Source organism: Brienomyrus brachyistius, unplaced genomic scaffold (assembly GCF_023856365.1).
Source record: "Brienomyrus brachyistius isolate T26 unplaced genomic scaffold, BBRACH_0.4 scaffold86, whole genome shotgun sequence".
Classification (NCBI taxonomy): Eukaryota; Metazoa; Chordata; class Actinopteri; order Osteoglossiformes; family Mormyridae; genus Brienomyrus; species Brienomyrus brachyistius.
Genome location: NW_026042361.1, coordinates 213,359 through 230,841, shown reverse-complemented (window position 1 = coordinate 230,841; position 17,483 = coordinate 213,359). Strand labels below are relative to the sequence as shown.

Genomic DNA, 17,483 nt, shown 5'->3' with positions numbered 1-17,483 from the left:
TAGCCCGTGTGAACGGTGGATGTAATACCTTTTTAGAAGGCAGGCCAAGATAAAAACTGAGAGGTCGAATGTTGCAACAACATGATACTAGCTGGAGAACGCGATATGCTTATGAAATACCACTTAATTTTATGTAGTGCATTCTATTACGACACATGCGCACACACACATACACAGGTTTGTAATTATACCTTCATTTCAATGGGGAAAACTCTAATCACAACATGACAACGTTAACCCCATAACCTTTACCAAACAAAATACGAGACTTTTTACTTTTTTGATTGCATTCACAGATATTTGTGGGGACTAGGGAAATGGTCCACACAACATCTAAAAACAGGATTTGATTACATTGTAGGAGACATTTGGTCCTCATAAAGTAATATGAACCTAAACCACACACACACATACACACAAAGGTATGCTCTTAAGCGTAAATACATTAGGTTATGTCCTAAATGTATCTGTCAGATCATTGTACAGGGCTCGATTGCATAAAATTATGAAATACAGAAAACAACGTACAACTCAAGTAAGGATTGTGGCGTCACCATTCTGGTTTTGAGAAGGTTTTATTGAACATATGGCCCAATTCATTTAAAGAATGTTGGGTGAATGTTAGAATTTAATTGAACACGTAGGAGATTTAAGTCTAGAAATGTAAATGCTAAATAAACTAAACTTTAACGTTTGTGTCATTGTGCTGAAATGTAATTGTCAGATTGTCCGGAGGACTGGCAGAACATTTAGCTAGAAGTCAATGGCGTTGTGGATTATCAGATTTTTTTGCTGTGTAGATTATATTCAAAATTTTTATCATATGTAAATATAAATGGTATGTGTATATATAAATATTAAATGTAAATGTTAGATATAAATCCATCCATCCATCCATCCATCCATCCAAACCGCTTATCCTATTGGGTCGCGGGGGGTCCGGAGCCTATCCCGGAGGCAATGGGCACGAGGCAGGGAACAACCCAGGATGGGGGGCCAGCCCATCGCAGGGCACACTCACACACCATTCACTCACACATGCACACCTATGGGCAATTTAGCAAGTCCAATTAGCCTCAGCATGATTTTGGACTGTGTGGGGAAACCGGAGTACCCGGAGGAAACCCCACGATGACATGGGGAGAACATGCAAACTCCACACACATGTGACCCAGGCGGAGACTCGAACCTGGGTCCCAGAGGTGTGAGGCAACAGTGCTAACCACTGCACCACCATGCTGCCCCGTTAACTTATATCTAAATGTAAATGTAAATATAAATGTTAAATATAAATGCTAAATGTTAACTTATATCTAAATGTTAAATGTAAAACTTAAATGTGAAATATAAATGTTGAATATGTCAAATGTTAACTTATACCTAAATGTTAAATATAAATGCTAAATGTTAAATATAAATGCTAAGTGTTAAATATAAATGTTAAATGTAGACTCTAAATGTTGAGGACGTATGCAAATTAGCCACGCCCATCCGCATAGAAATGGGCGGTACCGACAAATTTTAACTCCAAAAGAGCTCCAAAAACTGAAATTACTAATCTGCAGGATAGTAAGGGTCTTATGATTGAAAATGAAATTGATATAGTAAATGAGTTTAATGATTATTTTACATGGGTGTTCATGGTAGAGAACACAAGTAACTTGCCACCATTTAATACAAATACAGCGTCGTCTATGACCAATATATGCATAACTGATGCTGATGTGGTACAAAGCCTAATTAATTTCAAAATAAATAAATCTTGCCTATAGTTTTAAAAGAGGTGAGGGATATTATTAGCCAACCTTTAACTTTACTATTTCAGGTTGCTTATCTAATGGTGTGGTACCTTCTGACTGGAAGCATGGTAATATAACACCCATATTCAAAAAAGGGAATAAAAGTAATCCAACAAACTATAGGCCAATCACTTTAACTTGCATAACTGGAAAAGTAATGGAAGCTATAATCCAAGTGAAAATGGTAGATTACCTGGATTCAAATAACATTCTGAGGGATAGCCAACATGGATTTAGGAGAGGTAGATCCTGTTTAACTAATCTAATTGAGTTCTTTGAGGAAGCCATAAATGAAATTGATCACAAAAAGGCCTACGACGTGATCTACTTACATTTCCAGAAGGCCTTTGATGTTGTCCCCCACAAACGGCTCTTGCTTAAACTCAAAGCAGCAGGGATTTTAGGAACTATAGCGGCTTGGATTTAAAACTGGTTAATAGGCAGGAAGCAGTGGGTAGTTATTAGAGGCACAATGTCACAGTGGGCCTGTGTTCATAGTGGGGTATCGCAGGGTTCAATTTTAGGACCATTATTGTTCCTAATTTGCATTAATGATATTGACACTAATACATACAGTAAACTGGTTAAATTTGCAAATACTAAACTAGCAGCACAGAGACTACAATGGGATCTTGATTTAATTAGTGACTGGGCTGATACTTGGCAGATGAAATTTAATGTAGATAAACGTAAGGTATATCTAGGAGTAGAAAGCAGAAAGTACAGATATTTTATGGGTTCCGCTGAAATAAAAGGTAGCTGATTATGAGAAAGACCTCGGTGTGTATGTTGATGCTTCCATGTCCTACACTCGCCAGTGTGGGGAAACGATAAAAAAGGCCAGAAGGATGTTGGGTTACATCTCTAGGTGTGTGGAGTCAAGGAAGGTGATGCTAAGATTATATAATTCCTCGGTAAGACCTCACCTAGAATACTGTGTGGAGGTTTGGTCACCATATCTTAAAAAGGACATTACTGCCTTGGCAAAGGTTTAACGTAGGACTACAAGAATGATTCCTGGTCTTAGAGGAATGTCTTATGCGGTGAAGTTAGCTGAGCTGAATCTGTTCAGTCTCGCGCAAAGGAGATTAAGGGAGGACATGATCCAGGTATATAAAATTCTAACAGGTCTGGGTGCTGTTCAGCCAAATGGCTACTTCAATATTAGTTTAAATACTAGAACTTGTGGCCATAGGTGGAAATTAGTGGGAGAATATTTTGAGAAAACACTTCTTTACAAATCGTGTAGTTGGAGCATGGAATAATCTTCCTGTTCATGAAGTGCAAGCTAAAACCCTGGCTTCCTTTAAATCAGAGCTAGATAAGATTTGAACAACTCTGAGCTATTAGTTAAGTTCTCTCCAAATGAGCTTGATGGGCCAAATTTGTAAATTTCTCATGTTCCTATGTTCTTAACCCTGCTTATGGCAGGAAATTGTACGGTTGCCAACTCTCATGCTTGCACAAGAAATCTTATGACATCTATATTATTCCATTATAAACCTAAAATTAACTACAAGATAAGCATTGGGGGAGTTTGCAAACCATACAGACTATTTACAAGGAAACAAAATTGTTACAAACATGTGAATGTGTGTGCAGACTTGTCTCGAATGGAAAATCTCTGAATTTGGTTTTGGGTCACGTGAAACAAATTAAGTGTTACACAATGATTTCAAATAATTCTCCAGGGTGAATAAAATAAAATAAAAAAAAAACGAAAACCCTTAATGCTGTTATTGGGAAAACTAAAAGTTATTTCTTTTTCAAAAAGAGAAATCAAGCAGTGTATCAATCTAGATCCCAATGCTGGAGTGGTTAATTGGGGGAATTCCTCATGGACTGCCCAGGAAACACAAACTACGCGTATTTATGTTTGTGCTACAGCTCACTCAGTGTTTCTCATGTGTGTCATGTGCTTGATCCGGAAGACCCACCCCCACTGGCCTGGGGTGTGACATTCCTGTACTGAAATTTAGCCCCACTCCTGGCCTGCAAGAGCACGTCCCAGGAAAACAGGGCTGTGCAAAACTGCAATGTGTAAAAAATGCTTTTTTGATGAAAGATTTCATGGAAAGGATTATCCAGTTTTACAGTGATCCAACTGTGTGGTTGAGGCACTATTAGATAAGGCTGAGCCCTGAATTAGAAATTATGAAACTATGAAACATGAACCTTAAAATGGCTAAAATATACTAAATGGCTAAAATAATATATAATTAATATAATACATATAAATGAATGTAATTAAGATATAACTGTGGAAAAGCTGATAGCCAAGTAACATATAGAACAGAATTGTCAGGTTGCGGGGTAGACGGGCCGGCAGGCAGCGGGTACGGCGGAGGCAGGAAGGCCAGGATGAGGGAAAAAACGGGTTTATTCAGGGAACGGGGAAGACAAGGCTGACGGTGACAAAATAACATTAATGACAAGTCTGGGGAACTTTATGCAAAATTAAATCAAATATAGCAGCTTGATGTGAGCATGTCGGTGCAAAACATATGAATCTATTAATAGCAGCTTGAGGTCTGAAACATACAGTAAATATTACACTTTAAGATATTATTGTATAAACACTGCATTATCATAGACACAAATTAGAGTCATGGATGAGAGTGGGATACAGAGTAAAATTCAAACATAGCTCTTGGAAAGAAACTTTTTAAATCTAGTGATTTGTATCTCAATCAACATGTAGGGTCTGCCAGAGGGCAACAGGTCAAACAGGCAGGGATCTAGATTTTAACAGTCTTTAATGATGTTGCTGGCTTTTTTTGATACAGTGACTGCTACAGAAAGTCCTCCAGTGAGGGTTGTGGACAGCCTATAATGTTCTGGGCCATGCTGATGCTCTGAATAATATTTTAAATACCATAAATACAAAGTAAATCAACTTTAAAGTTGGCTGCTATACATTGCCTTTAGTTGGCAAATGAAGAATAAGGTTGTGAAAGTTTATACAGAACAGATTTTTTATACTTTAAAATTTTGTGTATATACATATGACAAAATATTCCAGTTGAATTTGTCATTGCAATACAGACCTACTTGTATCTTAGAAAAACACAAAAATGAAAAACATGTTACTATTGTGTACCCTCCTATCACTTGGTATCTCATATTGGAATCATTCATGATGGTGGTTTTTATTTTTAGCGTAGACTGGATTTCCAGCTCCACATTCATTGCAGGAAAGTATCTAAGTGAATAGCTTCTCTGACTATTATTACTGTTATATATACATTCACAACAAGCTGCTATCATATTTTAGGACAAACAAGATGAAAAAATGGGTTGCAGTTGCATATTCTTTCTGAGAACACAAATACAGAGGTTCAAGTTACAATCTGATATCCTAATGTAAAACTATTCATACCATTTAAGCACATATTGTGCCATTATTATTCATCCTATAGGCCTAATAGGATGTCATATGTATTGACATAGCCAGTTTAATTTACCCCAGAATTGTTACGATAGGGCATGATGGACAATGATCCACTTGCAGCTTACAAGAATGGTCAACTTTTTAATAAATTGAACTCAGAAGAACATGTACAAAAGGGACCACAAGGAGTTTAAACACAGGCAGGGGTGTGAAGAAGGACTAAGCGGAGGCTAAACTAATCACAAGGAAATGAAGAAGAAACACACAAGCTCAAATCAGGGAACACAGCGGGGACGAACTAACAGCAACCACATTCACCTTCAGCACATTCAATATCCAACAGAGGAACATGGCAAGGGGCTGGCACATATAAACAAAGATAACAAAGTCTCAGCAACGGAAAGGTGTGAGCTATTACTAATTAACCAAACACTGGGAACTAGATGTTACAAGGAACAAGTGATGGTAATTAACAAGCACTCAGGACTCACACCAGGAGACACTAGGAACAATGACTACAGAACATCACTACAAAACTAGACAGGAATAACTCACTCCATTCTACCACACAGTTGTCTAAGAAGCAGGGGAAACTAACAGGGACTATGTGAGGAACTAAACCTAGGAGAAGAAACGAAAAGGAATGGGATAGCCAGTGACACCTGCTGGCCAAAATGGGAAATGTTGGACAGGACAGGACAAGACAGCGACCAATTCTGACCAGAATTGTGTATGAGCTGGTCAAGAGTGAAGTAAATAGTTTACAAATTCATCAAAAGTGAAGTCCTAACAAAATGTCAGACATGCAGAAAGGCTAGGAGCATGGCTCCCTTTCTTAATCTGAAGAGTGATTTCCAGCCCGCACCCTGTGAAGCCCATGTACCTGGATTAAACCATCAGGGATTAAACCATCCTTGCCATGTGATGTATCTGTTTTGGGATAGGTTAGGTGAAGCTTGTGGCTTCAGACAGCATAGCTGGCGGAGCAAAGCCCATAACCCCAGTCTAGATTCCATGGAAATCAGCACAAAGAAATGGTGACTTTAAATCTTAAACTGTTAGAAGGTTGCTATGGTTTACTTTTGAAAATAAAATAGAGTTTAAGTGAAATGGATAGGTTTTGTGAGAAATGTATGTCAATATGTATTTGCAATATTGTGACAAACTAGCATGATCAGTGGCTGTTCATCCACTTTTCCTCATTGGCCACATAAACCAGCATAATTGCAATTTTAGTATAGCGGATTAAAAAAAATGAAGAAATTCATATTTTGCAGTATTGCAGAATATTAAAAATCCTGGTGTTAGGTTATCCATAGCGAATTGCATTGTATTGTTGGTTATATCTGAGTAATGCTGGTTGTCATATAACAGATTTTATTAACCTATTTCTCAGTTAATATTCATATGTGTGTGACATGCGTTGTATTGCCATTTCCAAAAAGGAATGATAAAACAATAAAAATTCCATCCATCCATCCATCCATCCATCCATCCATCCATCCATCCATCCATCCATCCATCCAATATTTTTAATAATTTATCACTTTTATATACTTATCCTGAAATGTATTTTTCCATTGAATTTTTTCATGGATTGCTCGAGGTAAATAATCTATCTAGTTGTACACATATGATGATGTGGTTAATTATATAGTCTTTAGGTAAAGAGCTGCATTATGCGTAGGTATTTGCTACTACGCCTTTTGGGGAAAAAGTCTTTACTCTGATTGGTTTTGGAGCCTCTCCATCAAGAGTATCCGTTACTTTTTTGATCACCCTTTTTTCGAAGTGGGTTGTACCAAAAGTTTTGAACAAAGGGGATTTATTTTTAAAAGTATAATACCAATTATATAAATTTAAAATCCATGTACCGCATCCTGTTATGAAATATCTTTCATAAGCTGTTTATTGCTGCCTAATATTTAATACTGATTCTTGGGAATCAAATATCTAAAATGTAAATTATGAAAACACCACCTCTACCTTCGTTTTAAGATCTGTTTTTTGCCCATGGCGTCGTGAACCGGTTTATAGAAGTAATGTTTAGGCGACTGGTAACTGTATATATCACTGAAAGTAAACATCGGAACTACAGCGAAATTAACAAAGTTGAGAAAGTTGCGTATCTTTGGGTAGAGAAAAATAAAGAGGAATAAAGAAATTAACGAGAAAGTTTGTAGGAATTGATTTCTGGACTACATGTATACATTTCCGCCCGCGATGTGTTTAGTTACGCGAATCACTGGGTTTTTAGCTTGGTAGTTAAGCACAATAAAAGTGACCAGCTAGCCCTGGCATATGGTGAACGTCCTGTGCCTTTATGACTATGCCGATGTCCTCCATTGAAAAAGACGATTTCAGTATCACGCCTCGTACAATCGCCCGGCTTGTCCTGGAGGCCGAGCAGGATCACCGCAATGGGGGACATTCGTCTAACGGGAGGTAGGAAATGTATTCATAGGCTTTATAAGTTATCCTTTAACCTTAGTACTCCGATAAGTGGTGCAGTGTTTCTAATGAAATCTGCGCGGTGGAGGAAGAGCAAAATACTGTGTTCGTCTTCTACGTTTTATTGAGCGCTTTGCTTTGTCCGGCGAACTCGTCGATGTTTATCTAGAACTTAAGGATTTTTGTAGAAGCTGTCTAGAAAACATGTCGAAAACGAAACAGAAAATGACGTAGAGCCACACATTTTGAACATCCTGTTTTAAATTAATCTTTAAGATATTTGGATATGTAGTCAGTCAGTTTTAATCACAGTATTGTGTGCTTCACGATAATTACATTAAGCTGCACAAGTTTAAATGTATGTGAGCATGCACTGACTTCGTATGCTTAGCGATAAATTATTGCACCATGTACTTTGCCCTGAACCCAATTTTTGACCATACTTGTGAGATAAGTTTGCTGCTTCAAGGAATAACAGGGACCTGACCTGATTTGATTTTTATACTGGGTGGGCCAAAAGTACGCATGGAGTTTTTATTTTGCGAAGTAAAGGTTCCATTTTACAAAGTAAATTTTTTGTTTTGCAAAGTTAATTCTAAAAAATTGGCCTGAATTGGCCCTGGTTCTGATCTCGGGATATCATAGATAATGTGTTTTTCTCTGATTCGCTAATTATTTTACGTTCGAGGCCTTTTTTTAAAAAAAAAAATCTTTTTTTCCATTGCCTTGCATAAACAGTTATGGAAGATGGATGGGTGGATAATTTATAAATAATTTGATTATAATTATCATCATTTTGGCTAACTGATAGACCAGTAAATTAAAGTAGAAGCTAGATGGAATCATGGCTCGTGTACTGTGGTATGCATGTGTGTCTTGCAAAGGACTGGTTCCCTTGGTTTGTGTGTTAATCTGCCTCCATAGGTTCCTGGGACTTCATTTAATAAATGAAGTTCAGACATTCTTGGAAGAGGAGACCTTTGTATGAAATCTTACACATTCATTAAAGGTCAGATTTATAAAACATTTTGTAAACCAAGATGCATATTTTACAGGTTATAAATCCTACTTATTGTAATGTACGCACTTAAGAGCCTGTCCCATACCCACCCAGAAATTACCCTAAACTGGCAATGCAAATGAGCCATGTGTATATATGAACACACACAAGCTGTGATTTTCACACCATGAATTACTTATTCAGAACTGGCTTTCTTCAGTCAGTTCTGAATCAAAACAAGCAATAGTTAAAAATATAAATGAAGAAAAGAGATGATGAACCTGCGAAACAAATCCAAGTTAACCTGAAACAGTGCACTGTCATGAAAATTGAGGACTTTAACAACCGAACACTGTCATTCTTTCAGCACCTGCAACTGCCTGTTGGTTTCCTGGAGCTTGATGTAGCCTTATGGAATGAACATAGATTATCAGCACTGCTTAAATGTTGTACATAACATACGTGTTGTCAGTGACAGCTGAACGGGCAGTTTCACTCATTGAGGAGTACAATGCCATACTGACAAAGAAACTCAAAAAGAATACCTGTTGCATGTCATTAAACATTTTTGTGTGATCGGGAAGATCCTTTATTGCTCCCGGTGGAAATTCTCTTAAAAAGATCCTGCTTTAGCCGAGGGAGAATATTGAACCTCAAAAATTTATTAGCACCTTATATTCAAAGCCAAACTAGGTAAAGTATATTTACGTATGTGTGTGTGTGTGTGTGTGTGTGTGTGTGTGTGTGTGTGTATCCGTTATAAGCGAATCCAATATGACGGGATTTTACTATGATTTTTTTTGGTCAACAATTCTTTCAGTAGTTATATACCAATATTTACCAGCTTGAAGTATATTCTTGTACTTCACTTTAACCTGTTCCCTTGTTCTCATTGTGCTTACATTTGATCTGGAATTATGACATATTAAATAATAATTAATCTGCCACATAGGAAATGAAATGCTGCATTCAGTAAGTACAGCAAACACTACTTCGGTATTTAATTGGTTGGCCACTTTTTGCCAGTTGTCTATTCTGATTTGGGCTACTTTTGCCTTGTTGCCCCTTGTGCATATTAGAAGGAAATGAATATCAAGAACTAATACGAGGTCCTGCTCTGCTTGTGTGGAAAGGTGTGCCCTTTCTTTCATCATTTTGTTGCAGCCTATCAGACTTGCTGATTGTGTTTTCTAGACTCAATATACATGGGCTTTTCAAGCAGCATGGGCGCGCGCAGTCATCTTGGATGATCAGATCCAGCTAGACTAATCTACTACACAGCTGCCTTTGAAAAACAGACTTAATGCCGGTGAAACTCATCCGGGATAACTCGTCCAAGATGAGGCATCTGATCTGGGATAATTTAAGCAACGTATGGAAAATACTCCCCTGGACGACATGTAATATTAATACAAACATGACATGTTGTGCACATTCAATTCTTACATCGCTAGTCAGCTAGATTAAGATCAGGCTTGCTTACTTTCAATTCTATACGAACATTATAACACAGGGGGTTTAGGTGTCACAAAAACATTTTTGTTCTCATAGGAAAAAAACTTGTAAAGTTTTTGCAGTTTTAATTATTATTCCTTTTCAAGATTATCTAGTAAAATGTTTAAAATCAGTTTAAACTTGATCTCCACTGCTTTTGCATGAGCGCTATATGTTTCTCAAGACAATCATAATCATTTTCATCTTTGCGGTTTAAATCACTCCCAGACGGGTTCTTGACAATTTTGTTGAGCTCCTTTTTTTTGTTTCATAAATACCCCAATATTTATTACAATAAAATCACAATGCCTGCTGTATTAGTGTATTCACAAAATACTTTTTCTCATCCTTTTTTTTTTCGTCATGCCATCCGGAACGTTTTGTTGTATATGTTCTTACTACCAAATTGCATTATTTTTTTAAATATATTTTTCATTATTTTCTGATTTTGAAACTCTTTCAAGGTCGTGTTTGTATTGTGTTTCAGAAGCAGGCTATTTGCATAACCAGTCGACAAAGAAAGCGTTTCAAGTCCGACCCCAAAGTACCGAAGTATCAAAGAATTACCCCTGCTGGTTTGGTACGTTTGGTCCTGGAATTTTTGGTACTGGTACTCATCCGGAAGTCAGTGGAAAAGTGAAAGTACCGTATGGAAAGTACCGTACCAAAAGTACCATATTTGGTGCAGTGGATAAGGGCCCTAAGATCAGACTTTTTCTTACCTTCAATTTGTCACGAATATTATAGCACAGGGGGTTTAAGTCTCGCTAAAACATTTTTACTCCATCTTAGGAAAAATAAAAACCTAGCAAGTTTCTTCACTAGGTAGTTAGTTAACTGGGGTTAGTCAGCTCTCATGTGGGTAACTGCAATCTCCTGTGACAGTTCATATGTTTACTTAGCATTAAGATTAAGGTTCAAGTTATAGCATGCTTGCTTGTTGGGGAAGGACAAGCTACCATGAATATGTGTTTATCTCACTGCTACATGACAGAAATTTTGGATAATTATTTACATATCCAATCTGTGTTCATAAGAAAATTTTACATATGAAGTGAATATCTGTATCACTTATGTAAACTGTGTATACTTTGTATATAGGTGTCATATAACTAAAAGAGATGGAAATGCAAAGAGGATAATATGTAGGGCTAATCAAGCATACTGTAATTGTAGAGGAGGTTGAATATGTTGTCTTTCGAGGTGTATACTAGCGCATGACATCACTTACTAGTCTGGGCTTGTGCTTATGCCACTGTTAGGTAATCTAAGGGTTTGCTTTGTAATTCAGGTCTCCTGTTATAAGGAAGGCCTCACACAAAAAGCTTTGTCATCTGATTTCTTTAATGCTTATCATAATTATATTTATTGATCTGCAATAGCCTGGCATCTTGTCAAGTGTGTGCTTGTGACTCCCCATTGCCTGTGACCCTCACCAAGATAAGCGCTTGGAAGATGAATGGATATTTATTAATGCAGTTACTAGTAGACCACTGATCACGCCCTCAGTGCACTTGTACATATATGTTGACATGTTTGGTGAGAAAAATATAAACATTTAAATAAAGAAATGAAGTCATTTGAAAAATTCTTCAAAATGTTGCAGATCTGTAAGATACATTGAGGCAAGTTCTTACATGAGGTTTTAGCTGCCTGACAGTCTAAGACAAGTTTGTGAATATGTTCAATTCAATTTTGTTGTTTGTGCCGAAACTTATAATATTTATGCATTTTGTATTAAGTATAATAACTACCTCTGGGCATCAGCATACCTTGGAAGTAGGGAAGTGTCTTAATGGTTTTAAGATGAATATTAATGGTTCTGGTTTACGTTGTATTTGTTTACATTGCATTCTTCCTCTCTATCTGGAAAGATTAATGGCTTTAAAAATAACCTGAATGTGTGATACCATCTTGCATATTTGTTTTTGGAGTTCAGTTGAACCGTGAATAATTCTTTTTCAAATAAATTGATGAATGTGTTATATGTTGATTCAAGAGTGTTTAATACACCGGTATTTGTGGGGGCTGTATATCTGATTAGGACAAATGAAAAGTAAAAACATCACCGCATCAGTAATTGTGTTACTTTTTATCTCATTAAGGTTTGTAGCCGCAATCAGTGGGCTATAGAGTGTGTTTAATTAATTCTAAATAAATAACTGACAACAGTTTTACGAATAAATACGGTTACGGTTTTTTTAAGGTTGTGTAAAATTCTCTCCGACATACAACCATAGAAAACTATCTGTATAAACAGTAATATTCATATTAATCTCACGCCTCAATATCTCCTTATTCCACCTTCTTGCCAACCGGCAACTGTGTCTAAGCTAACGATTTACCGGTTTTGTCACTGCATCGTAAAGCGACAACAAAAGAGACTAAGGTGAAGGGTTTGTGCCATCACAGCCGGAATGCCCGAGGATCCCTTTAGTTGAGAGCATGAGAAACGGCATGATGTAGAGCTGAAGTATCTCTCGGCAGAGAAATGCTTATTTATCGGCGTAACGGAGCGTGAGGGCAGTCGCTGCCTCCTGCGGGCTCTGAACCGCTATACTGCCATATGCACACTATTGTCATCGTGCACGTCAGCTGTGCATTCTGGAGCATTTAATGACATGTTCGAGTAAGTACCCAGAAGTGTTCATAATGACCTGAATAAGGATCTGTGTGTACGTTTCACTTAGACTTTCAGATGAAGCCTTTCACATGACGCCTTATTGTCGTGACAGCTTTCTGTTTCGATTAACGACTGCGGCTATACATGTAATAAATGCGAAAGGAACGTAGTTATTTTTGTGTTTTTTCGATGTGAATTGAATCACAATATATTGGGAATTACTGTAAATGGCATTCGTGTTTTGCAAAACGAATTCGCGGGTTTGATACACAGCGACAGTTTTGGTGTTCCACGCAGAATGACGGTGAATTTCAATTTGTAAACGACATTTCTTTAAGCCGCTCATAGAACAGCGTCAATGGTTTTAATATTTTAATAAGCATTTTGCAATTTATTAATGATGCTAGTAACTACTGATCTGGTATAGTTTTAATTTAAAACAAAACGATGGCCTGCTACTGCTGCTACCTCCTTTTGCTATAGTATGAGTAAGGGGCATTGTGCTGATGAGCAGCTTCACCTTGGAAACCTCAGTATTCCACTGCCTTGGTTTGTCACCACGACAACGTGAATCCGTTTGTTAGGTTTTGAGCCCATTTTGGCAGAACGCAAAACTGTATTGAGAAACCATGAAGAACGGTGCTGTAAAAACAGGGGAGGGGGAAATATAGAAATTGAGGAAGACTAAAAATACAGGAATATAGCAAACTCTTGAAAATGTATGACTGTTTAGCTGTCATGGATAAATAGATGATGGAATTAGAGACAAAACACTTAGGTTCTGTACTGGGTGAATCCTGTGTTCCCATTCTATAATCATTTCCACTTGCTACTTAGTCTGCGGCTGTTGCCTTTACAGATACAAACTACTTCTCATCCAGCTAATATGCTGAAGAAATGTGCAACATTCAAATGTTAAACGGCTAATCAAATTCATCTCTGTGAATTTTAATTGACAGTTCAAGAGTATGAGTAGATGTGCTCGGTGTTCTTACGCTTTCATGCTTGAAGCCTACAGCATTAATTTTGTGGTAACAATGTGGCTGATAAATTTGATTCTTTTAAATAAACGAAAAAAGAAATGAAAATCGTAATATGAAAAAAAAACAAGTTTAAAAGTATTTATCTGAAAGATGATAGTTTTCTGTGTTATCTGTTTTTCTTAATTTTACATCAAAATATTTTTCTTTCCGTCTGTCATGTTTATGATGACCTTCAGCTGTTGTAGGTTTCTGTCACTACCAAAATTTGTTTGCATCTTCTACAGAGGGTTAGGACCAAATGTTGTTCAAAACTGTTATGCTAAGGCAAATACTATGGCCTCTGTCATCCAATACATTTGATGACAAAGCCACCAAACCGGAAATGAAGTCATAACTCAGCAATGCTTTGATGTATTAAAACTAAGTTTAGGTGATGGGCACATCTAAATTTGAGGTTGCCTAACAAAAATGGTGTCATTCCATTAGGGGTGGCTGCAGTAAGCAAAAATTTGTTGATTGGTTTGCCTTAGAAAAATAAAATGTGTCTTCTAATGCCATGGGATGTCCCCAGGTTGATCCATGGGAATTTTTATGTCCATCTAATTGATGCGGCCACCATATTGGATTTTGTCCAATCTTCACCAGATTTGTCAGAGAGGTATCAGAGGGAGTTTTGATTTTCAAAGCCATTTGTCTGTAATACCCAAATGAAACTGGCAAAGACGCTGCCAATCAGGATTTGTCACCATATCTCACCAATGCTTTGGTGTTTTGAGGTCAAAACTTGGCATTTGGTCTAGGCCCACAGCCTGGGGATATGCACCAAATTTTGTGTCATTTGACCACTGGGGGGTTCCTAATGGTTATATGCTCCTTATGGTTCCCAATCTACTGTCTCAATTACTCACAGCTGTCTCCCTTTTATAACTCATTATCTGTATCGATATATGCCTGCCCGTGCCGTTACCCCGTCGCTTATTGTTAAAGCTGTGTGTTCATTCACACTTCTGGTTCTCTACCTTATCATATCCTTATTTAAAATCTGTTGACATTCTTGTCTTTTCTGCTTCTCTACTGGCTTCTCTCTTAGATGTTACTAATCAGTCTTATCCTTCTAGGATTCTCTCTATGTATACCTTGACTATGTCTATTGCTCTTGAAATTCACTAAGCACAGGTCTGGCCCCTTCTCCGATTTCTCTTATTGGTTTATTTAAGACCTTTGAGCCCTGAAGAACTCACTAACAATAAAATATCTTCACATATTACTCCCCCCATAAACTTCACTAGCAACCTGTCACTTTCCGTATACAGTATAAACTCTTTCTGATGACTTTTAAGGCTATACATGGTCTTGCTGCCCAGTATATTGCAGAGCTCCTCCTCCCTTATTCACCTGCCCATTCCCTCAGATCTGCAGCTACTAGTCTCCTCGTGGTGTCTTGCCTTTGCACGTTTTCTATGGATGACAGGGCCTTCAGTTTTTTAGCTCCAAAACTCACTACTACAAAGCCTCCGGGACCTAACCTCCATCTCCCTCGTTAGGCAGAATTTAAAAATGTCTTTTTACTTAGTGATTGACTTCCCATATTTTTTCCTGATCTGTTGCTGTTGCATTTTTTTGTTGAACATTTCATTCAGTGTGTTAGCTTATATGGTACATGGTATAAGATCTATGTTCATTTTAGGGCCGCACAATTAATCATCAGAGAACTTCAATCGCAATTCACACCTCTTATGCAATCTCATTTCTAAATTACAATGGTTCTTCAGCATTGTATTACATCAGCTGGATCAAAGAAGGTACTTTTCCCCAGAGAGTCTCAAGCATCCCATAATCCTGCATTCTCTTTAAAGGGTGCTTTTCCACCACATCAGGTACTTTACTTTTGGTACTTTGAGAACGTACTAAAAGTACAGTACTTCATGTTGGTTTTCCACTGGAGTAAAAACTGGTGCTGGCTCTGAATGACATCACAGTGCGTGGTGGGGTATTTTGTGCTGAATTCGAAATATGGCTGTAGTATATTATAGGGCTGGATGATGTGATATCAATAGTAACATTACATTTTGTGTACATTCATACATCGCTAATCAGCTTGATTAAGCTTTTTCTTGCCTTCAATTCGGGACAGATATTACAGTGCAGATTGTTTAGGTTTCGCAAAAACATTTTTACTCTGTCACAGGAAAATATACATAAAATATACATATAATTAAAATTGCTAAACTTTCTGATTCCTTTCCAAGATTATGGACTACTTCAGCATTAGTTTAAATACACGAACTCGTGGCCATAGGTGGAAATTAGCGGGAGAACATTTCAAGCTGGATTTAAGGAAGCACTTCTTTACACAGCGTGTAGTCAGAGTATGGAATAGCCTTCCTGATAATGTAGTGTAAGCTGAATCCTTGGGTTCCTTTAAATCAGAGCTAGATAAGATTTTAACGACTCTGAGCTATTAGTTTAGTTCTCCCCAAGCGAGCTTGATGGGCCGAATGGCCTCCTCTCGTTTGTATAGTTCTTATGTTCTTATGTTCTTATTATCTAGTATATGTTTTAAAAATCAGTTTAAACTTTACCTCCACTGCTTTGGCGTGAGTGTTGCATGCGTTCTCCAAGACCAACGTTGGCCATTTTCATCCTTGCTGTTTAAATCACTCCTAGAGGGGTTCATGAGAAATTTATGTTGAATTCTTTTTTTTTTTGTTTCATAAATACTCCAATATTTATTACGACAAAATCACTTTGCAATTTTCCAATACCGTGCTGTCAAAGTATTTTGTATAATAAACTATATTTCTTTTGGTTCTTCCAACCAGATTGCAGTTAAAGCTTTGGTCACTTCATTTGTCCATGCATCTATTATTATTAGTTTTATTGTTGTTACCCTACAGGCACTTTAGATACCGGAAATTTTGATATGGTTGTTTTGGTTACCCTAACTGAATCGCCACTTTCCGCTTCCACTCTGTTGTCAGTAGTTGATATACCAGTCCTGGGTCAATCATATGTTTGGCCAGTCATATTTTGTTGCGTTTCCTTTTGCAGTGTGAGTGCAATAAACATTTAAATTTCAGAAAAAAACTGTTAGAGAGAATTGTGATCTCAGTTCTAAACAAAAAAAAATTTTTTTTCAGAATCGTGCAGTCCTAGTTTATATGTTCGTATGTTCTTTTATTTCCTCTTTCTGAATTTATTTCCATTGTCTTTATGACATGATAGTGTGCTTGGCCCCATTTTTGGTATGGCTGGTTTCAGTAAGTGAACCTTCATGTGCTTGTTTGGGGTTTATAATCATTGGGAGGAAAACCTTTTTTCATTCTAAAACAATTTTTACTGAAATAATTAAACTTTGTTGATGACCTCGACCCTCATTTCCTGTATGCTCAAGATGCAAAAACAGAAGAGTACTAGAGCTGACGTTGAACCGAAACAAATTGCTTCTTTGTGTTATTCCTTGTTAATGTTTCTTTTCTTTGCTTGTCTTGTGCAGCACTGCCAGTAACTCTCCGCGCAGCACGCCAGGCAGCTCGCCTTCCATGCGACGCAGAATGCTGGTGGGTAGGGCTGCTGAGGGTGACTGGAGCCAGGAGCGCAGTGCTGGCAGTTCTGACAGCCCCTTGACCCCTACTCCTGCCTCATCATCATCCTCATCCTATGCCCTTGCCCCTCGACACTTCACACGTAATGCCAAGGTGGGGCTCCTTGGTAGCCAGGAGGGTTATTGCCTTCTTGTTCT

General features: G+C 37.5%; 1 protein-coding gene across 3 annotated transcripts in view; it reads left to right on the top strand.

The window, feature by feature from the left end:
• The first annotated feature begins 7,208 nt into the window (after positions 1 to 7,208).
• The window catches only part of LOC125727087 (protein Aster-A-like), a 30,653-nt gene continuing 20,378 nt past the window's right edge, over positions 7,209 to 17,483 (top strand). For 2 of the 3 annotated variants that reach the window (XM_049003748.1, XM_049003750.1), the window contains exons 1-2: positions 7,209 to 7,635; positions 17,238 to 17,439. In XM_049003748.1, coding sequence (XP_048859705.1) covers positions 7,514 to 7,635; positions 17,238 to 17,439 — 324 coding nt within the window. In that variant the 5' untranslated portion in view covers positions 7,209 to 7,513. Of the gene's footprint in view, positions 7,636 to 12,581; positions 12,765 to 17,237; positions 17,440 to 17,483 lie in introns of those variants that run through there. The other variant, XM_049003749.1, reaches the window with a different exon arrangement.